Source organism: Notechis scutatus, chromosome 4 (genome assembly GCF_049901735.1).
Source record: "Notechis scutatus isolate UNSWTSFEM ecotype Mainland chromosome 4, rNotScu1.2, whole genome shotgun sequence".
Taxonomy (NCBI): domain Eukaryota; kingdom Metazoa; phylum Chordata; class Lepidosauria; order Squamata; family Elapidae; genus Notechis; species Notechis scutatus.
The window spans coordinates 99,520,328-99,544,056 of NC_142012.1; the positions used below are offsets into that span (position 1 = coordinate 99,520,328).

General features: G+C 38.7%; 1 protein-coding gene across 4 annotated transcripts in view; it reads left to right on the forward strand.

The window, feature by feature from the left end:
• MYOF (myoferlin) overlaps positions 1-23,729 on the forward strand; it is a 122,226-nt gene that overhangs the window by 55,656 nt on the left and 42,841 nt on the right. For 2 of the 4 annotated variants that reach the window (XM_026670749.2, XM_087964202.1), the window contains exons 14-26: positions 802-870; positions 959-1,002; positions 2,275-2,357; positions 4,215-4,253; positions 5,166-5,290; positions 8,422-8,538; positions 11,305-11,482; positions 12,427-12,551; positions 13,041-13,147; positions 16,982-17,174; positions 17,650-17,802; positions 19,316-19,444; positions 22,778-22,941. In XM_026670749.2, the coding sequence (XP_026526534.2) occupies positions 802-870; positions 959-1,002; positions 2,275-2,357; positions 4,215-4,253; positions 5,166-5,290; positions 8,422-8,538; positions 11,305-11,482; positions 12,427-12,551; positions 13,041-13,147; positions 16,982-17,174; positions 17,650-17,802; positions 19,316-19,444; positions 22,778-22,941 (1,526 nt within the window). The remainder of the gene's footprint in view (positions 1-801; positions 871-958; positions 1,003-2,274; positions 2,358-4,214; positions 4,254-5,165; positions 5,291-8,421; positions 8,539-11,304; positions 11,483-12,426; positions 12,552-13,040; positions 13,148-16,981; positions 17,175-17,649; positions 17,803-19,315; positions 19,445-22,777; positions 22,942-23,729) is intronic. The other 2 variants (XM_026670750.2, XM_087964203.1) reach the window with 1 other exon arrangement.

Consider the following 23,729-nt stretch of genomic DNA (forward strand, 5'->3'; position numbering starts at 1 on the left):
ACTTGGATAAAATACTGCCATTAGGGCTGTGGAGTAAATTGGGAAGTCAAAAATTATCCCGGTAAAAAGGCATTGTCAGACTTTTTGCAAATTGTGGCCAAGAAAAATACATGATAGCATCCAGGTACACATCAGAAGTAAGGCTCAACTCATGCATGGCCCATCTCCTTAGGATCACACTGGAAAAAAACTGAGAAAGTTTAACTCTGTTGTACTGCAATATTTAGCAGAATTTTTCTCTTCTTGACCTATCCTTTAGATGGGTTGGTTGCAGTGGTGGGATTCAATTTTTTTTTACTATCGGTTCGGGTGAACCGGGCTGAACCGGTAGAATACCACCACCGGTTGGTTGGGAGCTGCTAGCATTCCTAGTCCTCATTGCACAAAATGGAAAGAATTTCAATTTAACCAAGATGGGGAAGGGATCAGGTTGTATATACTCAGAATATTTGAGGCATATACAACTCATATCTGTTGAGCACCTTGTAAACCAAAGATGGCTCTTTCAGGATCATTGACTTATGCTAGCTGAAGACATGAAAGGCTGCTCTATGGAGTACTAGCCTGGTTCTATCTGAAGGACTACACACACTCTAGTGACATTTCTCCCTTTGAATCACTCCTGCTCTATTGCCATTCAAGAATAAAATGCCTGAGGTCCAGTTTCTGAGTTAGCTAATATTAACAGGATGAGCAAGTCTAGTCATGTGAGTTAGGTTTAGATCTTTCTGGATAATAAAGATTAAGGATTAAAAATAGAATCAATTTGGTTTAAATGGAAACGGACTTTTTCTTTGGCAGGTTTGCACCAATATAATTGAAAAAAATGCTAACCCTGAGTGGAACCAGCTTATTAATCTTCAAATCAAGGTTTGTTCTCTAGTATGTTATTATACAATTAGGCTTTCACATTTAAGAAATATGACTTCAATAAATAACATAGTTTTCTTTTTTCTAGTTTCCCTCAATGTGTGAAAAAATAAGGCTGATGGTATATGATTGGTAAGCTCTTCCTTGTTATGTAATCAGTCTTCTACAAAGCAACTGTTAGAATTCTGAGAACAAATATTTTTGCATAAGTTGTACATAGTTTTTATTACTTTTGTGCAAGCAACACACTAATGCAAAGTGTAGTTCTATTTATTTGAAAAAATCACTTTAAAACAATTGGCTTAAAATTAACACAATTTCTTTTCATTCAGTCACTGGTCAACTTTATTTATTTATTAAATTTATATAACCACTCTTCTAACATTGTGACTCTGAGAAGCACACATAGTCAAAAACAAAAAATTCAAAATGATTTAAAAAAACAAGACCATTAAACTACAATTAAAATAGTCAAAAACTTTGATAAAAACGCAGGCGAATGCATTCAATGTAAACACAATGCAACCGTTTAACAGGGTTTTAACTTCCATGGGATTCCCCAAGCCCCGTGACAAAACCCAGTTTTAAGATCCTTCTGGAAGGCCAACATGGCTGGCTCCAATCTCACCTCATGGGGATGCTTCAAAGGGAGGGTGCTACAGCAGAAATGGCTGTCTCCTCTCCTTGACTGACAAGACCCAGGTCTGAACAGGTCGATGTAACCAGAGAGAGGTCAGAGGTGGCCCCTCAGATAACCTGGCCCCATGGCATTTAGGGCTCTAAAGATCATTAATCAGCACTTTGAATTGGACCCAGAAACAAAATGGCAACCAGTACATTTTGTGGAATAGTGATGTAACATGTCCAAGTCTAGAAGCATGAATAACTAACAGCTGACGTTTCAAAATATTCTTCAAGGGCAACCACATCTTGAGTGCATTGCAGTAATTCATTCAGAAGGTGACCAGGGCATGAGTGACTGAGAATAAAGAATAAAGTCTTGAGTTTTATCAGCAAATATTTGAGTAGTTTTGTGGTTAATTGTGCTTATTTCTAGTTGATGGTTCAGATTGTGGGGAATAAGGAACTGAGAGAAATCCCTGTTTTAAAAGAAATACTGTAGTGTACTGTAGAATGATGATATGCTACATTGCATATTGTGCCATCTGCTGGCTATCAGTGGAAGTGAAACCTTCCCATGTCCATAAGTTATTAGCTATATGACCATATAGCATTTTCTATACTGTTACAATATAGTAATTGTTTATACAAATCAACACTCAGCATTTCACACTATATAAGGAAATAGGACAGATATATAGTATTCTAAATGGGAGTATTATAGAGACACAATATTTAAAAATAACGTGTATTTAAAATGAATATCGATGGATTTAAATGCAGGGATCGTCTTACAAAAAATGACGTTGTAGGCACTACATATTTATGCCTTTCCAAAATAGCTGCCTCTGGTGGAGAAGTTGAAGGTAAGCCAGTCTCTTTTCTTACACTAGGTGTTTCTTCAAAATAACTATTACAAATTCAAAACAGAAAGACGATGAACACAAAGGAGAAACAGTGCTATTTTCTTAGATATGTTGCAGGACAAAGACTTGGTGAAGTTTGCTGTGGTTTATCCAGATTTAATATTAGAAGTCTAAACTGGAATAATTGTGCTAATTAGAATGATGCACATGGTGGAATTCTTTCTTTAAATAAAATACTACTGGTTCTCTTATCCTTTCAGAATGATGTTTAAGGTTCTTACATACATACACACATACAGCATAAATATTGTATTCTCAATATAGACATAGAGCTATTGAGAGAGCAATTCAGGTAGAGAGATATTTGTATAAATTCATGTATGCAAAGCTGAGTTTGCTGGCATTGTGAAATCCTACCAATGGGTGGAAAGGGCTGAACTAAAAGATAGCCGAGAGGCACTGATCATAGTAGCACAAATATAGGCGCTAAACATCAGATCCATAGAAGCAGTCTACCACACTAGATGGGACCCAAGGTACAGATGATACAGGGACAGTCCCATACTTAGTGGCAGGGTGCAAGATGGAACAGCATACCCTGAATAGCAGAACTAAGTATTTGCTTTGTGAACAGGGACATCAGTACAATGTATGGACTAGTCCCTCCCAAATCCAGATAGGAGATTCCATAGAAGATTGTGGAGAAAATATCTTGTGGGACTTCCAGATCCAGGCAGAAAAATAAGTATTGACCAATCAGACATTATGGTAGTAGACAAAAACAGGGAAGACAGTGGTAGTGTTAGGTGTAATGGAGCCAAGTGACAGCAATATCAGGAAGAAGGAGTACGAGAAGCTGAAGAAGTACAAGGAAATGAAGGAGGCACTAGAGAGAATGTGGATTGGAAAGTAAAAACCAAAGTGATTCTGGGAACACTTAGGGCTATGACTCCTAAACTGAAAATATTTCCAGCAGATCCCAGGAATAGTATTAAAGCTCTGTGTCCAGAAGACTGCACTGCTAGAAAAAGCTAAAATACTGCACAGAACTCTTAAACTCCAAGACCTGAGATTGAGGAAGACACATAACACAGACAGACAGATAGATAGATAGATAGATGGATGGATGGATGGATGGATGGATGGATGGATGGATGGATACTTAACATTGTTTCTTAGCTTATTATTTTGATTCCAATTTGGAAGGATTGTTTTTCTTTTAATCTGAATGTTTTATTCTTGAGGAAAAGATATACTGATTAAATATTGTATTTGTAACAGTTAATTACTTTAGTTTTTCCATATAAATGATAGTCATGTGACATATTTTCCACTTTGTGAAAATAATTTGAAATCTGTTTTAAATTCTATGTGGTTTGATTGCATGTTTCTTACTTGATAACATCTGTGATTTGTATAAACCATTCAGAATAGTGTGGATGATGGTTCAGTCTTGTTCATACTTTATCTCTTGTTTAAGTTAATGGGTAAGTCTTATAAAATAAAACAATAGTAAGAACATCAAACCTAACATAGTCGGAAATAGTACTACGCCATCTTGACTTTTTATAGTGCTTTGTGGACACCCTTGCTAGGAACACTTTACATTTAAAAAGACGAGATAGGAATATTTTTAAGTGCTCCTCACTGTCCAATTTATTGTAGTCATACCATGATAACATAATGTATGATTATCTCCATAATGATTGTGTAATGAATTGGTGAAGCTCTTTTTAAGTTCTTATCAGTGCTGACACTCCCAATTTATTAAGATTAATGTTGAGTAAAATGTTTATTATATTTGCTGAATACTTGTCTTATTTCCTAAGCAATCTCTTGTCTTTTTATAAAATGCAGAGCTTTCATCTTCGGGAGCTGGGGCTTCATCATATGAAGGTTCATAATCATATCTTGGAGTGTAATGTGATTTGCTTTCTTTGGTCCAAAGTAGTATTTCTTTTAAATCAAAAGAATTACCCAAATTATTGCTTAAAGTTGCTTTAATGGCTGCAGCAATACATTCATCTTTGTGTAAATAACATTAATCAGCTTGGCATAATTGAAAAAAAATGCTTTTGGCTTTTGCATGGCTGTATATCAGAGTTTTAGTGCTATTATTATTTCAACGATCTGGCTATACAATATCTACGCTGCAAAAAGAGCTGTGGCTGGTTGGTGGTTTAAATCTCAGTGCTTCTCTTGGCTCAGTAAAAGTACAAAAAGTTGAACAGTGTTAACCGCCAAGTATGACCTAGTATAATATTGGATAGCCCAGCCATCGTATAGTGTGGTTTTGTGGAAAATATATTGCAATGTAACTTGGAGGGAAATGAATGCAAAATAAAGGAATTGCCAGGAAAACCAGTTCTTCCACCCAGCTTCTAAGCCTGCTCAGACACATATCAATGAGTTTGGGGCTAAATAGGCTTTCCAGCTCTATGATCCTGGGCACTTGGCTTTAATCTGTGGCAAGTCTATGAATAAAGAAGTCCTTGTTCATAAGATAGCTAGTCCGTCATGTTTATGCCATGATTTTGCTCAGTCATTGATACTTTGCAATGGGCTTCCTTGTGAGGCCTAGTGGCTGCCTCTTCCCAACCTGAGGCATACACTGGAATTGGCTTGGACAGCTGGAATTGATAGATTAAGAATGGCTATATATACGGACATAGTCATTAATATTTAAACTTTCTCTGCGTAAACTAAAAAAACCCATTTTACTAACCATTAATATTTTACATTTTACCTTGCTGTAACTTATCACACTGTGAGCCTTAATGTCTCCTAATCATGATGTTTGCTTATTAGCAAATACTGGAGAAACCGAAGTGGGCTTCTTACCAACATTTGGACCTTGTTACCTGAACCTTTATGGAAGTCCAAGAGAATATACTGGATTTCCAGACCCATATGATGACCTAAATTATGGAAAGGTTGGTTTTTGAATATTTCTAGAGAAAATATACCGTAATATTTTTTTTTTTGCAATTTTGTTTCCACACAAATGTTTTTAAAAGTATATTCCTTTTCGTAAAAAGAGTCTGAGTTTGTTTTCCAAAATAATACAGAAATTAATTCTTCCACATTTAAAATATTGAAATTATTTTGCCCCAGCTATTATGAAGGTTCAGTGTGTTGAGGTTTTTCCATTTAATATGAAAAGTAAACCCTATGCAAAAATTGACATGTATTGTGCTATTTTTTTCAGATTTAAGTGTGAATGATATAGGTGAACAATGAATATCATGCAATTCTAGGCAGTATAAAAAATACATCCCTTGATAAAAGATAGTTGGATTTATTTGCAGAAAATAACTAATTTATAGTTTCATGCTTCAATGTAGGATACAATTTGATTAATTACGTCTCCTGTTTTGGCTCCATATTTTTTCAAAGATTTCAGTTTTAAGATGTCAGCATTTGAATTGGAAATTCATGCACTGGATATACCAGAAAGTTTCTAGTCTAACGGAATATTTGCATTATTCTTTTTTCCAATGTTTTGCTGGAGCACAATACGCTGCTTATTTATTTACTTACTCCCATTTCAGCCAAGTGACTCTGGGTGGCAAACAATCATAAGATAATTTGTAAACAAAATTTCCATCATAATACAAAAATTAAAGGGATGTGGTGACTTAGGGACTAAGATGCTGGGCTTGTCGACAGGGTTGCCATCTGGCCGTTTTTCCGGCCAAATTCGAGAAATCTGACCATATTTCTATGTGCTTGGCCGTGAAAAAAATGATGTCTCCGGCCAAATTTATTTGGCCGGAAATTTGGCCGTACGAAAATTGCTTGGCCGTGAAATCGGCCAGATGGAAACCGAGGTTGTCGATCAGAAATGTTGGCATTTCGGCAGTTCGAATCCCTAGCGCCACATAATGGAGTGAGCTCCCGTTACTTGTCCTAGCTTCTGCCAATCTAGCAGTTCGAAAGCATGTAAAAATGCAAGTAGAAAAATAGGGACCACTTTGGTGGGAAGGTTCCGTACGCCTTCGCCGTTTAGTCATGCTGGCCCCATGACCACAGAGACATCTTTGGACAGCGTTGGCTCTTCGGTTTTGTAATGGAAATGAGCACAACCCCCCTAGAGCCGGAAATGACTAGCATGTATGTGCGAGGGGACCCTTTACCTTACAAAAATTAAAATACATATAGCTGACAGCCAAGGAGAATGTCAACAGATGTTAACACTTCAGGACACAAAACCCTACATGCTTAAGAAGAAGGCACATAATCAGGTCTTTAGAGGCTTTTGAAAGGCCATCAGGATGGGGCCATCCTGTGTCCCCTGGCCGATGGTACCTGCCGCATGCTCATCTTGCTGACTGGATTGGACAGCTAAAAATAACTGGGAAAAGATGGCTCCTCAGGTAATCCTGTCCCAAACCATGAAAGGCTTTAAAGACCTTGAATTGCACTTGAACCACAGTTGGAACATTGCATCCAGTTTTGGTCATTACAATATAAAAAAGATGTTGACATTCTGAAAAGAGTGCGGAGAAAAGTAACAAAGATGATTAGTGGGCTGGAGAATAAAACATATCAAGAACAGTTGCAGGAATTGGGTATGTTGAGGCTAGTGAAAAGAAGGACTAGAGGCAGGGGTGGGATTCTACCGGTTCTGTCCACTTCTATAGAACCGGTTGCTCTGAAAAGCAGCAAACAGAGAGCATAAATAGAACCGGTTCTATGTCTGCTGCTGTTTTGGCCCACCAGCCCGCCCGGGCTCTTATCTGACCTTTATTTCCTGCTTTTTCAACCGCAGCTCAGTCGCGCAACTCAGCTGCGGTTGAAAAAGCAGGAAAAAAGGGCTTTTCCAACCGCTGCGCATCTGCACGCAGCACTGCTCAGCTGTCCGGGTGCAATGCAGAGGGACAGAACCGGTATTTATACCAGTCAGATCCCATCCCTGACTAGAGGCAACATGATAGCAGTGTTTTGATATTTGAGGGGCTGCCACAAAGAAGAGGGGGGGGTCTATTTTTCAAAGCACCAGAAGGCAAGACAAGAAGCAATGAACGGAAAATAATCAAGGAGAGATCCAACCTAGAATTATGCAGAATTTTCCTGACAGTGAGAACAATTAATCAATGGAATGGGTTGCCTTCAGAGGTTGTGGGTGCACAATCACTGGAGCTTTTTAAGAAGAGGTTGGACAGCCATTTCTCTGGAATGGTATAGGGCAGGGGTCTCTAACCTTGGCAACTTTAAGCCTAGAGGACTTCAACTCCCAGAATTCTGGGAGTTGAAGTCCTCCAAGCTTAAAGTTGCCAAGGTTGGAGACCCCTAGTATAGGGTCTCCTGCTTGAGCATTGGTGTGGACTAGAACGCCTCCAAAGTCCCTTCCAACTCTGTTATTCTATTATTCAACACCCAGAAGCATACTGGCAACCATTACAGTCCATGAAGTAGTGGTGTTACATGTGCCAAGCAACTGACATCATTTGCTTCCCATGCAGCTGCATTTTGCACCAGCTGAAGCTTGTAAATGCTCTTCAAGCCCTATATAGAGCACATTGCAGTAATCCAGATAGGATGTCACAAGGGCATGAGTAATAGTGAACAAGTCGATATAAATATCTAAGGACAAATGATTCAAGTGTGCCTAGGGTCTAGAATATACCCTCTTATGCTGGAGAGAGACTCATATATGCACACACAACCTTGTTGCTTGGACAAGTTTCCTTGCCCCTACTTATAAGAGCCAGAGGGTGGCACACAAGAGGCTTCACACTGCTTTCCACCAACAGCAGCTCAGGAGATGGTTACAATATATGGCTGTTAACACAACCAGGAGAAGAGAGTCATTTTTAAATAAACCAAAATTCAAGATTCTTTTAAACCTTTAAAAGCTCAAAACAAACCTCCCATCTTATGAGACGTGCTGAAACCTGCTTTCTTGGGTTCAATAGCAACGCTGGAACTGCACATTGTCAATGTATTTATAAACAAAACAACTCCTATTCTGATCTATGGGATTTGAAGAATATGGTGCTGTATTTGTAATGTTAGCAATATTATGCCAACTATACATTGAAGTAAATTGCTTGGGTTTCAGGGAGAAGGTGTCTCTTACAGAGGCAGAATCCTGGTTGAACTTTCTACATTGCTCGATAGCAAACCACAAGCAAATAAAACTGAAACTATACCCAGCAATGATGTATTAATTGTAGAGGTAAGTGGCATTTTGTTTCTCAGTAAACATCTATCATAGAAAGAAGCATCATCTAGCTAATGTTTCTTGTTTGGAACAGACTACTGCTTAGACTGGTGTAAGGTCTCCTGCTTGGGCGGGGTGGGGTGGGGGGGTTGGACTAGATGACCTACAAGGTGCCTTCCAACTCTGTTAATATGTTAAAAGTCTGTTAGACATCATCAGAAAATCCCAGGCTATAAGCTTTTATGAACTAGATTGGACAATTTAAAATAAAATTAAACTTATATGCTGCCCATCTCCCCGATAGGATGACTCTATACAGCTTCAGAACATAAAGCAATAAGTAGAAAAGCCATTCAAAATTTAAAACTATACAAATTAAAATGTTAAAACTATCAAAAAGTCAGAACCACAGAGACAGATGGCATGGAGATGAGATCGCCTTATCCTGTCAACCTTCTCCCACAATGAGTACCCTCCTCGTGGCTCAAACAGCAAAACTAAGCTTTGCCAAAAAAAAACACAACCCAACACAACTGTTGTTTCTTGTTTTTGCCAAGAAAATGATGCAGGCATTTATCCACGATGTTACCAGGGCTACAAACCATCCCATCAAATGTATAAGGTTGACAACAAAATGCATTGTGTTACGAAAGTGAACAAATTAGAATAGAATAGAATTCTTTATTGGCCAAGTATCATTGGACTCACAAGGAATTTGTCTTGGTGCATATGCTCTCTGTATACATAAAAGAAAAGATACATTCGCCAAGAGTCAAGAATCATAAGGTACAACACTTAATAATAGTCATAGGGTGCAATAAGCAATCAAATCATACTAGGAAATAGTCAATACGAATCGTTAGGATACAAGCAACAAGGTTACAGTCATACAGTCTTAAGTGGGATGGGTGAAAGGAAGGATGGGAGGATTAACAGTAATAGTAATGGAAGAATTAGTACTGTATGTATGCCTGGAAAAGCATCAGATGTACCTCCTAATATCATCTAAAATTGCCAGTTAATTATAATTTAACTTGTTATTATTTTGACCATTGGGGTATAGAGGTCAGGATGGATGGATGGAAAGATGGATAGATAATATAGAACACAGTGAAGGGCTAACAATATACTTACAATTTATTGCAGTCAAATGCCTAATGAAGTATTCTGCCCCACGTAACATTATTTGGGGGAGGGGGATGCAATAAAAGCACAGAAAAACATATATGTGTGTATGTATGTATGCATATGTGTATATGTATGTATATGTATGTATACACACATGCACGCACACATATGCATGCACACATATGGTTAGCTATCTTTCCCTTCCAATACAGGGGACAGAAGTTTTGCATGGACTGACTTTAAGACAGTAAAGTAAATCATATGAGACATTCCACCTGCTTGTTAAGAATTATAGTGTATTTTCTTAGCATACCCTTCCAGAACTGCAGTTTTCATCTGCCCTGTATAAGGGCATCTGCAGGAAATCAAAATGGCAGCAGCACATACAATGCATAAAAAAAAAAAGGGTGAGACTCTATTCATATGATCTTGGCTACCATCTTGACTTTTTTGACCCCAGTCTGTGGACAAGGCTACATAGTCTATAACTTTTAAGATGATAAAATAAATAAAAATAATATAATAAATAAAAACCATTAAATAACATGGTAGGTAGTTATTATATTGTACTATTTTAACTTTCATGGTTTAATTTAAATTAAATGAAATTATGTTTCTATACCCAGGAGTGGGATTCTACCACTTCATATCTATTTGCTAGAACTGGTTGTTAACATTCTAAGCAGTTCAGAGAACCGGTTGTTAGAAGAAATTACTGGCCTAATCCTGTAAGGAAGGCAGGAAGGAAACATTCTGGTGTTGCTTATAGAAACTGCCTCTCCGTTAACCCTTTTTACGTTCTTGGCAGGACTAGACTTCCTGTCTCAGGAACTTCTCTAGAGTTTTTTTCCCCTCCTTTGCTGGTACTTTGCTTGTTTGGAGTGACTATTCAAAGTTACAATGGCACTGGAAAAAGTGACTTATGACCATTTTTCACATTTATGACTGTTGCAGCAACCCCACAGTCATGAGACGCCAGGCGAGGAGATGCGTGCCTCAATGTGAGTGATATTGAGTTGGCCACACCCAGCCAGTCACATGACCACCAAGCCACGTCCACCCAGTCACATGACCACCAAGCCACACCCACCAATAAGCCACGCTCACAGAACCAGTTGATAAAAAATTTGAATCCCACCCCTGTCTATATCGCTCTTACATAATTCTTTGCCCTGGCCCAGCCTACTTACATTTCAATCAGGCCCCAATATAATAGCAATAGCAACACTTAGACTTATATACCGCTATATTTAATTAGGTCTTTGGTACTTCACTATCGTCCACGTTGGTGCGGAGGCCTATTGGTAAAGATGCTTGCCTCCAAAAGTTGAAAATTTGATCCTAGGTAGTAGCAGATGTTTTTGTCCTAGGACACAAAGAAGAAGTATCTGCTGCTAACTCCACATAGGCATCAGGAAAGGTATCGGGCCAGTAAACGCTCAGCTCCATTTAATCTCCCTAACCTAACCCTACTCCGAATAGGGACTAGAGGGTCATAAAAAGGGAGTTTTTAAAAATTTCACTATTCTCCATGTTAATGGAATGTATGTTATGAAGCTTTTTTCCGTCTCTTTTAATAATTAATCCATTAAAACCTTATGGTAAGATTCAGTCAGTAGTATAAGTAAGCCAATATGTTTGTTGATCCTCCAGAAATATCAGCGCAGAAGAAAATACAGTCTCTGTGCTGTGTTTCATTCTGCCACCATGTTGCAAGATATTGGAGAGCCCATCCAGTTTGAAGTTAGCATTGGCAATTATGGCAATAAATTTGACAACACCTGTAAACCATTAGCATCAACCACACAGTACAGCCGGGCCATATTTGATGGTGAGTACTGCAGTTGCGGATCCCACCATGGTGATCTATTTAAGGAGGAAATATTTTTTGCATTTTGTATGTAGATCAGGGCTGTAGACAAAAAAGCAGGCAATGTTTTGATAACACAGTTTTGGCTTCCATTTTGACTTTTAGACTACACCCCTAAATTGTATGAAATCTCTCTCTCTCTCTCTCTCTCTCTCCACTTGATACTTTGTTATTTGCTTCCTTTTTGTAAGCTACAATATTAGTTGCAGCACTTAGATGACCTTAGCTGATCTTGGAAAAAAAAAAAAGCTCGCAGGTCAAATTTACAGTTAGAAAACACCTGGAAATCTAAATGCTCTAGCTAGACTAGTGTTTCCTTAATTCCACAACTTTGAGATGTGTGAATTTCAGCTTATAGCTCAGGGGCCAGTCATCCTCTCTCAGCACAACCTAGTTGGCTAGTCTAGTAAAGAGAAGGACCAGGGGAGACATGACAGCAGTGTTCCAATATTTGAGGGGCTGCCACAGGGACGAAGGGGTCAAACTATTTTCTAAAGCACCTGTAGGCCAGACAAGGAATAATGGATGGAAACTGAACAAGGAGAGATTCAACCTGGAAACTTTCTGACAGTGAGATCAATCAACCAATGGAATAGCTTGCCCTTGGAAGTTGTGGGAGCTTCATCACTTGAGACTTTCAAGAAGAGATTGGACTGCCATTTTTCAGAAACGGTGTGGGCTCTTCTGCTTGGGCAGGGGGTTGGACTAGATGACCTACAAGGTCCCTTCCAACTCTGATTGTTATCTGTTATCTGTTAAACAACCTACCTTGTGGGGTTGTTGTGGGGAAAAACTGGAGAAAGAAATGCTGTATACGTATATTACTTTGAGCTCCTGAGTAAAAGTGGAATTTAAACCTCATTAAATAAATAAATGACTATTCATCTATCAATATTTCGTCTTAGGAAACTATTATTATTATTTACCATGGGCAAACATAAAGCCAGTAGTAACACTGACTTCTTACTGGGAGGATATAAGTCACAGATTGGATCCTTTAAACTTGATTCTTGCCATGATAGTAAAGTTGGTAAGTAGTTTGGAACTATTTTAATAAATTATTATTATTAACTATTTAATGTTAATGCATGTATTATGAATTTCCAGCATTAGATTTATATCCAGTTTCCAAGAATAGGCTGGAATGCAGCATCTTTATCTTTATGGATGGTCTGTTACCTCTAATATAACTGTGCTATCCCCAGTTACATTAAACACAAAATATTACAATTTCATAATATTTCTAAACCATACATAAGAATGCCAAAGATTCTAACTGAGTGTTTTTTGTGATATTTCAGAGTTTTCATCAAGTATAAATCATAGAAATCTTGTAAGATTTCAGGCAAGGGGAAAATCATTGAAGGCCTTAATTGTTGCTGACTTCTGTCCTACATAGAGATATAATATGCAATATTTGTAATAAACTTATTCAACTATGATAGATCTTTCCAGAGTTGTTTTGGTGAATTATAAAAATGAAAAATGGCATTGGTTATTCAATTCTTTCCCTTCCTAGCAAGCAAACCTAACAGCTTTAAAATCAGGAATACAAGCAAAGATGGCAGAAAATCAGTTGGTAAAGATACGTTTGGAGCTGATCGATGAACTTATAGTGGACCTAAGGTAAGCTTCTCCTGTAATCTTTCTTCTCTGTGGCTGCCTCAAAATTAAGATTGCTAAGTATTCCTGTACCTGAAAGCCAGTTTGGTCTAGAGTGGTTAAAGTGCTGGCCTAGAAACCAGGAGATTGCGAATTCTAGTCCCGCCTTAGGCATGAACGCCAGCTGGATGACTCTGGGCCAATCAGTGAGAGACTGTGAGTTCTAATCCCTCCTTATGCATGGAACCTGGCTAGGTGATTCTGGGCCAAACAATCTGTCTCAGCCTACATGAAAAAGGACATCCCCTCCAAAATTACATGATAGGTTTCAAGAGAGGACCATTCCAATGTTGAGATACAACTAAGTAGTTACCATGCTTAAGCAATGTGCTAGATATTTGGAAGCGCAACTAGATCAATGTTTCCTACCCAGACACATGTACTACCTATTATATCTTCCTTTTTAAGCCAGCAAGATACTTGAAACAAAAACTCCAAAGACTACTAATCTTCTATATATATAAAAGCGAAATACCACTCATGCATCTTCACAAAATCTCCAGAAACGTAAAGCCTACAAACTTGAAATTTGGCATGTATGTTCCTCTTGGCTTCTAGGTGCTCACTAAGAAAGGATTTTTTGAAATGACCATCAGAGCATTAGTATTTTATATATTATTATTAACATGCTCTGATGCTAAGGAGTTCTACTCTCCCTCCCCACCTGAAAAGAAAACTGTTCCAAATGCAAAATACAAGCAGAGGAGAGGAGTTTCAGTTTCAGTTTTAGTTTCAGAGCAACATGCAGTTTTAGTACAAAACAGTTGCGCTAAGCCATGCCCAGGCTCCTTGCTGTCTCCTTGCTCACACAGCAAATACTGCTTCAGTTTCCAAACAGCCCTCAACCCTCACACACACTGACAGGACGCTAGCCAGATGAATACCGATGGATGCTGGTAGGCAGAGGTATAATTTTCCTCCCCAAAAGCTAAGCCCGACCACATAGTTTTGTAGCAAAGCATGGGTATCGAGCTAGTGTTAGCATATTTCAATGCCAACGACTGTTATTGAGGATGTAGAAGAGAAAATAAATCTTGACAGACAAAAATGGAGGCTTCATCTTCTCTCCCACCAAACTTTTAGATATGAGCAGGGTCAAACTCAGGTCATCTCTTTGCCCAATTCTATGAGGCTCAAATTGATCCTCCATGCCTCAGACAAAGTCCCATCAAAATCAAAGAATAGAAGACTCCTCACTAGCTCACAGCATAACACAAGGGCAATCCTTACGAGGAAATTGCAAAAAAGAGAAACTCCAACTTTCAATCTTCCATCAGCTGATGATCTCAACATTATGAAGTCCTTGGTGCTCTGCTCTCCCAACCTGGTTGTTTTGAAAACTAAACAGTTTTCAACTCAGTTTAAAACAGTTTTCAACTCAGTTTACCTTATGCCACCAGACTTGAAATTCTAGAACTAGAAAACCTTGAATTACGCCGTCTTCGGTCTGACTTAAGCATGGTATACAAAATCATACATTGCAATGTCCTACCTGTCAATGAATACTTCAGCTTCAACCATAACAACACAAGAGCACACAATAGATACAAACTCAAAGTAAACCGCACAAACTTGATTGCAGGAAATACGACTTCAGCAATAGAGTGGTCAATGTCTGGAATACTCTACCCGACTCTGTAGTTTCTTCCCAAACCCCAAAAACTTTAACCTTAGACTGTCTACTATTGACCTCACCCTTTCCTAAGAGGTCTGTAGGGGCGTGCATAAGCGCACCAACGTGCCTACCGTCCCTGTCCTATTGTTTCTCCTATTCTTTATTTTTCTTGTATGTAACCATTTCATGTATTCACAACTATGTATACATTTATACTTATTATCTTGTAAACAATTGGCAAATCAAAATAAATAAAAATAAATAAAATAAATAAAAGTTTTCAGCTTGGTTGAAAACAACAAAGGACCAAGAATTCCACAGTACAACCCTGGGCTAAAAGTATCTTCTATTGAGACCTCAACATTCAATCATATCTCCTTTGCAATGAATGTCCTCACTTCTGCTGCCTGCTGAAAGGCCCATTTTGCTTAACTGTAGTACTAACCCAGTTATCCAGACAAGGAACTGCCTAGATTCCCAAATTCTCCTGCAAATCCCTAGGATTTCCCACCTTGTAGCCCTCAACTTCTATAAACATTTTTTGCTTCTCCATTATTTAGGAACTCTCTTGCAAAGCAAGCACCAAATGACTTAATAAACATGGTTCTTCTTCTCAGAGTTGTGCTCCTTATTCAGACTGAATGCACAAGCACAAATACAACTTCCTTCACCCCCCTCACACAAAACCACAGCCTTATGAGTTAGGATTGTGTTTTTGTAGAGTACACTACATCAGATCCACAGCTTGTGGCCTGTTATATTGTACACTTGCTTTATAACTTCCTATCTGGCAAAGTACCCAGATAATTCTGACATTTTGTGTACAATGACTGTTGTAAGATCAATGTGATTTCATTTCCTTGAATGTGCCTAATTATGTTGTGCTGTTCCTAAAACTAGACAATCCCAGATCACCTCACCTCACCTCACCTCTACTTATAATTAAAACTTATTTTATTTAGAATAGCAACTATTTATTTTAATTTTTGGTTATTGTAGAATCCTGGTCAGTGATTATAATAAAGATTCAAATTAATAAAGAGAAGCACTTGACCAATCCCTATTGGTTCCACGTGGCTGTAAATATAATTGTATACTGTACTTTTTTTCTATAGAAAAAAGAAGTCGGTGTTTAAAATAATAATAATAAATTAAACAAAAATAAAAAATACAAGTACAAAGCCCTACAAATAGAAATAGAACGACTATGGCAAAGGCAAGCAAGGGTACTATCAATAGTAATAGGAGCCTTGGGTACAGTCCCAAAACAACTGGAGCACCACTTGAACACCATAGGCATTGACAAATTTGCCATCAATCAATTGCAGAAGGCAGCTTTACTTGGAACAGCTTCCATCCTGCGGCAATATCTGTAACACCATCAAACATCCAGATTTGCCTGTCCCAGGTCCTTGGTAAGGACTCAGTGGGTAGACAAAAATGCCAAACCCAGTCTGAACATCTGGCTGACTGTGTGATGAATAATAATAATAATAATTGTATATTTTAGGAATATACTTGGTTGATATCTAGAATGCTGCCAGCAACCTGTATCAACCATCAGCGCCAGTCAATGATATGTGTAACAGTGATACCCATTTTCATTGGAGCATTAGGTAACATGTCCAAGAATTTTACAAAATACATCAATAAATTGCAGCTTTCTGCAATAACACCAGCGGAACTGCAAAAAACTGCACTACTCGGAACATAGTACATTTTAAGAAGATACTTGGTTGATACTGGCAGCAACCCGAATCAACCACCAACGCCAATCAATGATATTTGTGATATATTTTTAAATGTTCAGTTGACTGAGTTTCATGTTTAATGAATAAATAATAATAATTAACAATTATTAATAATAATAAATTTAATAAAATGTTTAAATAGTTGAAGTATTTAGTCTTTTTATTTTCACATCTATATTCATGTATTTTCATTTGAAGAATCTTCCCCAACAAAAGGAATATTATTTTCTGAAATGCACCAGTCATAAACCCTGTTGTTTTTGAAAACAGTTCTTCCCTTTATACATTTGTTGCATTTAGAGTTTTCCATCATGGTTTCTTAAGGCCCCTGGGGCGTTACTACATTGCATTAGTTTGTGGCAATTTTTATGACCTTCTAACTATTTGCTGAATGAAATTTAATTGCTGAACATTACTGGCATTTCCTTTCAGTAAGGAGTTGCCTCGCTTAGAAGGCAAGCAGAATGTCACCGTCCTTGACACACAGATCCTCAAATTGCGGGTCAAGTCCCTCCATCAGATTCAGGAAGCAGCAATTAGACTCAGGAATGAAGCCATGGATGTGAAGGCCACTTTGCCAAACATAGAAGATTGGCTGGACAAATTAATACAACTAACTGAAGAGGTGAATGGATTGTATGCATTGAGGGGGAGGCTGTTTGTACCCACACCCACACACACATTTACTTGGGCGCCCATGGGCTAAGGACAACACGTACATCCTGATCCCATGACATAAATGGCATGACTTACCTACTTATGTCAATTGCCACAATGCTGGTAACATGATTGCGTCATTTGTACGTTGATGTCATGAACCATAATTACAACACTTTGCCATAATTGTGGCTTGTACAGACGGTGCTGCCGATGCATGCCTATATTGCAAATGTGAGTGGCATTTGTAAGTATAGAATATATGACAGTTTTGCAACCTCTGCTCCATTTCATCTGACATTGAAAACAAGTTAGCCTAGGAAGCACTTTAGAATGGGCCTGTTCACTCATCAGGCATTTCCAAGGAGGTCTACAAATAATGTCGGATATTAGCAAGACTAATAAAGCTATTTCATTGTTCTCTTCTTCATTGAAACCCAAAGCCACAAAACAGTATGCCTGACGTGTTTATATGGATGATCCGGGGAGAGAAGAGACTGGCCTATGCACGTGTTCCTGCTCATGAGATTTTACATTCAACATGTCCTGAAGCATCTGGCAAATATTGTGGGAAAACTCAGACCATCTTTTTAAAGGTACTGTTAACTCCATGCATATCTGTTCTTTCTAGACCAGGTTTGGTGTGGCATTTGGTGAATGCAACTTTTAAATCAATAGATAGGCCCAGGATTCTTTTGTTTGTGATGGTATCTGTTTTCTCCTAATTTGTCCAAACTAGAATTTTTGGTAACATTTCATGGTATCTTCTAGTGAATTAAAATTTCTCAATCTGGTAGAAATCCTGAAAGTTATAGAGCCAGTGCAGCTGAAGGATATAAGATTAGAGAAAACTGAGGCAAACATTTCAGTTGGCACAATACACCCCTCCATAGAGAAGTCTGTTTGCTTTAGGTGACTGTATTTTTATTTGCATTCCACCTTTATTATTTTTATACATAACTCAAGGAGACAAACAAAGCCAACACACCTTCTTCCTCCTCCTATTTTCTCCACTGCAGCCACCCTGTGAGGTGGGTTGGCCTGAGAGAGAGAGCGACTGGCCCAAAGTCACCCAGGCTAAAGTGGGACTTGAACTCATAGCCACCTGCTTTCTAGCTTGGTGCCTTATCCATTAAACCAAACTGGCTCTAACTTATACCAGTGTACTGCAGAATAGTTATTTCTGCAATTAATTATATGATCGCCATGGACATAGGTTGGCAATGTTCTCCATGGTACACATAGTATTTTAGCACAGTGTGGGATCCAATGTTAACCATCTCTATTGCCAACTCTGCTAAAAACTAAGGTTGGGAATGCCCTCCTCCCATTGCTAATGGTTCTGTTAGGTCATTAGCCAGTCTAGGTCACTCCTCTCAAGATTATTTGCGGCCATTACCATTGTCCAGGGCTGATACTTTGCATTCTAGAGGAAAATTCAGAAAAATAGCTTAAACAAAAATAGAAGTGGCCCCTGTAAGGATATGATTTGTGTTTTTTTAAAACTCTGAAGCAGAGATAGAAAGATCAATGTCTGAATACCTCCCGACTCTGTATCTCTTCCCCATACCCCAAAAAACTTTAACCTGGCCAGTGGTACTGGCTGAGGTTGATAAGGGTTGGAGTCCAGTAATATTTGGAAGACCAACCCTGTTATAAAAAATCAGGAAGTAATTCTAAAACATGCTTCCAATGTCAATTCAGAAGAAAACGGTGTTTCAATGGTTAGGGCGTCTCAACATAACAATGCTGATCTTCAAGCTGCTTATAGCAAGGAAATATTAGCAGTGATTACAATCTTCATTCTCGGAATTGGGTAGTGGCAAAGCATTGTATGCTGACAATTGGGATTGGGGAAAAACAGGAAATAGACTACCCATCTGGCTGTCTTTGCTTCCTAAGTCAAATCAAGGACAAGTTTACGCTTTGAACCTCTCTGTTTTTCGTTTTCTACTTTTTTGAAACAGCCTCTGATAGAAAAAGCATAAGCTACACTGTGGGGCGTAAGTCCTGGAAATCTGTACTGTATGTTTTTTATTGTGATGAAGACACATTGGAAGTGACCAGGTTTTTTTTTTCTCTCTCTCTCTTTCTTAAAACATACTCTAGTATCCACAAGACAAAAACAACGTCAAAATACCAGCACAGCTGCGAGTCAATTTTTGGCTTGGCTTGACTGCAGTCGAAAAAAAATTCAATAGCTTTGCTGAAGGAGCATTCAGTGTATTTGCTGAATTGGTATGTGCCTAATCATTACTCTGTCATTACTCTAGGAAATTGAGGTTTGGCCCTTATTTCCATATTCTGAAATCAAGCTTCAAAGATTGTTTTTCTTGTTCTTCTTTCTCACGCCTCCTGAGGATTTGAGAAGTTACAATGGAAGAATTTTTTATTTCTGTAATGTGTTGTACAGCTCCTGCTCATTTTAATGGAACATGCAAGGGAGACATTTACGTATTCTGCCAAAGATTGATCAAATCGATCGTACAACTACTTGTTCCAGGGCAAACTTTTACCTTTATTAGTTAATAGGTCTATCACTGGTATTTCACATTGCCATCTGAAAACATGCAAAATATGTTGTTTTGTATCCTCCTACTTATTCTTTTGTGTTAGTTGTCTTGAGCGCCCCTGGATATAAAAGTAGGAAATAAAGTGATAAACAAATAATTCAGCAAAAGCCATAACAGCTTCATAGCTTTGCATAATATTACCAGTGGTGGGATTCAAATTTTTTTACTACCGGTTCTGTGGGCGTGGCTTATTTGGTGGGCATGGCTTGATGGTCATGTGACTGTGGGTGTAACTTGGTGGTCATGTGACTGAGTGGGTGTGACCAACTTAATGTCACTCACGTTGAGGGCTGCCTCACCTGGCCCCTCCCTTCCCAGCCATTCCTTGTCACACCCAGCCTCAACTTATCTATAGTTCTGTAAAAATGTTGTTCACCTTTTTTTGACTTTATTATCTACATACTATAGATGTACTTTCATGGACCACTGAAAGGAGGAAATGGCTCACATGCTTTGCCCATGAGGGAGATAGGCAACAGGCTTTTAAGGGCTGCCACAAAGAAGTGGGGGCAATATATTTTCCAAAGAAGCAGAACACAAACAAGAAGCAATGGATGTAAACTAAACAAAGAGAGAAACAACCTAAAACTAAGGAGAAACCTCCTGACAGTGAGAACAATCAACCAGTGGACCTGCTTGTCTCCAGAAGTTCTGGATGCTCAATCACTGGAAGTTTTTAAAAGACTGGACAGCCATTTCTCTGAAATGGTATAGGGTTCCCCCTAAAGTCCCTTCTAAGTGTTATTCTAACACCTTTCCCAGGGCCTCTACTCAGAGTTTGGCATCCTCAGTTTTCCTGCCTGAGCAGGGGCTTGGACTAGAAGACCTCCAAACCCCCTTTCAACTCTGTTAAACACATGTGTATTTATGCTCTGGACTATAGACATTGAATGCATGTAAACCCTGAAAAATATGTGGTAGCCCTGGGCAAAAGATAGGCAGTAGAATCACTCTAGGTGTAGGGACAGTGTAAAATATTAACACATGATAAATAATGGAACAATTAAAAATAATAGCACAAAGTTTTCTCTGTCTCTCTCTCTCTCCCTTCCTATTTCTTTTTCTTTCTTTGTCTTTCTTCCTCTTTCTTTCTCTCCCTTCCTCTTGTTTTCTTTCTTTCTTTCTTTCTTTCTTTCTTTCTTTCTTTCTTTCTTTCTTTCTTTCTTTCTTTCTTTCTTTCTTTCTTTCTTTCTTTCTTTCTTTCTTTCTTTCTTTCTTTCTTTCTTCTCTCTCTCTCTCACCCCTCTCCCCATCAGCCTTCATTCCCTCTCGCTCCAGGCACCTTACTCACAAAGGGAAATGAATCCAGCATTGGAGAAGTTCTACAGGTTAACGGACTTGCATTTGCAGCTCCTGCAAACTTCCCCATGGCTGGATTTCCACCCCACCCCACCCCAGCATTCTTTTCCTCTCGCTCCAGGCACTTTACTCACAAGGGGAAGTGATACTTCTAGTGTCCATGAAGAATCCAGCCTTGGAACAGTTTTTCAGGTTAACAGACCGCTGCTCCGCCCACAGTCATGTGTTTTCAAGTGGCTGCTTGAAAATGCATGGCTAGGGCGGGGGAGCAGACCTCCTTTAAACTGGGGCGAGCGAGCATCGGGCGGGCAGGGCAAGCGAGTGAGCGGAAACCAGGCGACTGGGTTGTGGGCGTGGCCAGCTAGATGTTGCTACCGGTTTGGTGACCCACACCAAATTCTTGCTACCGGTTCGCCTGAATACCACCTCTGGATATTACCCTTCTTGGTTTTTTTAAATTAAAAGACTTATTTCAGCTTGCTACAACCCATGACTTGATTTTGAAAGTAGCAGGTGCTTCAGTTCAGACGCAGCTGTTATGCACAGCAGGTAAATATTTTGTGGTTGGAGGCTACACTTTTTCAGGGATGCACTAATACTACTAGAGAGGTTGGGTTTGAAACTTCAGCACTTCTTCAGAAAGATACACAGAATTGGTTCTGGACATAAATATATCCCCCCCAAAATTAATCAATTTCCTATGGATTCAGGGGAAAGATGTAAGGGGGTAGTTTTATAGGCCACAAAATCTTGGCTGGAGGAAGCTATAGAAATCTGCAGGCCATATATAGGTGGGTTATATTTGGATTCACTGCTGTCATTAGAAAGAGAGAGATTGGTAAATGTGCTCAAATCTTCATTTAATCTATAGTCCTAAAGCCTCTCCTTAGCCAAAGCTCACAAAGGTTCCCATGCCTTTAGATTCATTTGAACATTGCCCAGACCTTGAGAAGCCAGCAAACTCCATCCTTGACTCCTTCCATGATCTTCATGAATTTTTAATTAATTCCAGTAGTTTTATTTTTGAAATAGTTTTAGAGTTTCTCCCAACATTATTCACAGATCTGTGATGAACACAATGGGATCTTTGTAAAGCCCATGAATATTATTACGAAATCTTCAAATAGTTTGTAAGGTGATGAGAGAAAGGTAGAAGAAAGGTGACATTTTTATGTTAAAAAAAAAAAGAGATACGTCTGCTAGGGAAGTTGAGCATTGATGTATAAACCTGAACATTTCTTGGGCTGGGGAAGAGGTGTAATACCTGGTATGGAGATCTTTTCTGTGTGGGCAGAAAAATACTAAGATCTGTTTTTGACAACTAGAATTTTAGGCTTCATTAGGGAGCAAGGAGATGAGGAGATGAAGAAGAACCTGGAGACCCCTTGACTAGGAATTATTTATTTATTACATTTATGTGCCACCCATCTCATCAAGATGGAGATTATGGAGTAAAGCAGGAAGTGGTCAAGTAGGGTTTTTTGCTTGAACAGGGGCTTAGACTAGAAGACCTCCAAGGTCCCTTCCAACTCTGTTATTCTGTTCTGTTCTGTCCTTGGAGAGGCTGGAGTGATGATTGTAGACTGAGTATAAAGAAGTTTTTAAAAACAAGTACCTGATTTTTTGTTTTGATGGCTTTGGAATGCCGACAGTGAACAGATTCATTTTTCTAAAGTTGTATTTACCTTTTTGGCAACAGTATGAAAACCAGGCTCTTATGTTTGGAAAGTGGGGAACCAGAGGGCTTGTTGGACGTCACAAGTTTTCCGATGTCACAGGAAAAATCAAATTGAAACGAGAGTATTTTTTGCCTCCCAAAGGATGGGAGTGGGAAGACGACTGGTTCGTTGATCCTGAAAGAAGGTCAGGTTTTGGCTTGGATTATTCTCATAAAATGGTGGGGAGGGGGAGTTTATGTAATTTCCATTGGAGGAAATCTCATAAATTTAGCAGGAAGACAGGAAAATGCTAACTTCTGTTGCAAAGCAGTTCTATTAAGATCTCCTGCAGAAACCTGCTTATGCCAAGGGAAGGTAACAACATAAAGGCTTCCTTAAGTTATGAATGTTGAGAAAAAGGGCTGATGGCTGCAAGCTCGTGATACTTCTGGAGAAACCAACCAGGCAATATTGTATATTATTAACTATGCTTTTTCAAGGGCCTCCCAAAGATTTTTGGAGGCAAATTTAAGGACCTTGTCTGAAACCAAGGAATGTAACTTGGCTAACAGGCCAGTCTTACTGAAATCTCAGCTATCAGCAGATGGGAGGAAGGATTGCATTTTCTCAATAAGCAGTTTAATAGTGTTTTATTTACTTTTTAATCTATTTACTTTCAGTCATTATGTAATCTATGATAAGATAGAAGATAAGCTAGGTGCATACCTCCAGTTTTGAGGCACACTCCTGAGTCTTGCACAGATTCTGTATGACAACATGCCTACTTTTATCAACTGTACTGGAATTACTCCTTTGTATAGGTAGTCCTCAACTTATAACAATTTGTTTAGTGATCATTCAAAGTTAAAACGGCACTGGAAAAGTGACTTGTGACTGTTTGTCACACTTACAAGCTTTCCAGTATCCCCGTCATCTTGTGATAAAAAATTCAGATGCTTGGCAACTAGTTCATATTTATGACCGTTGCTCTGT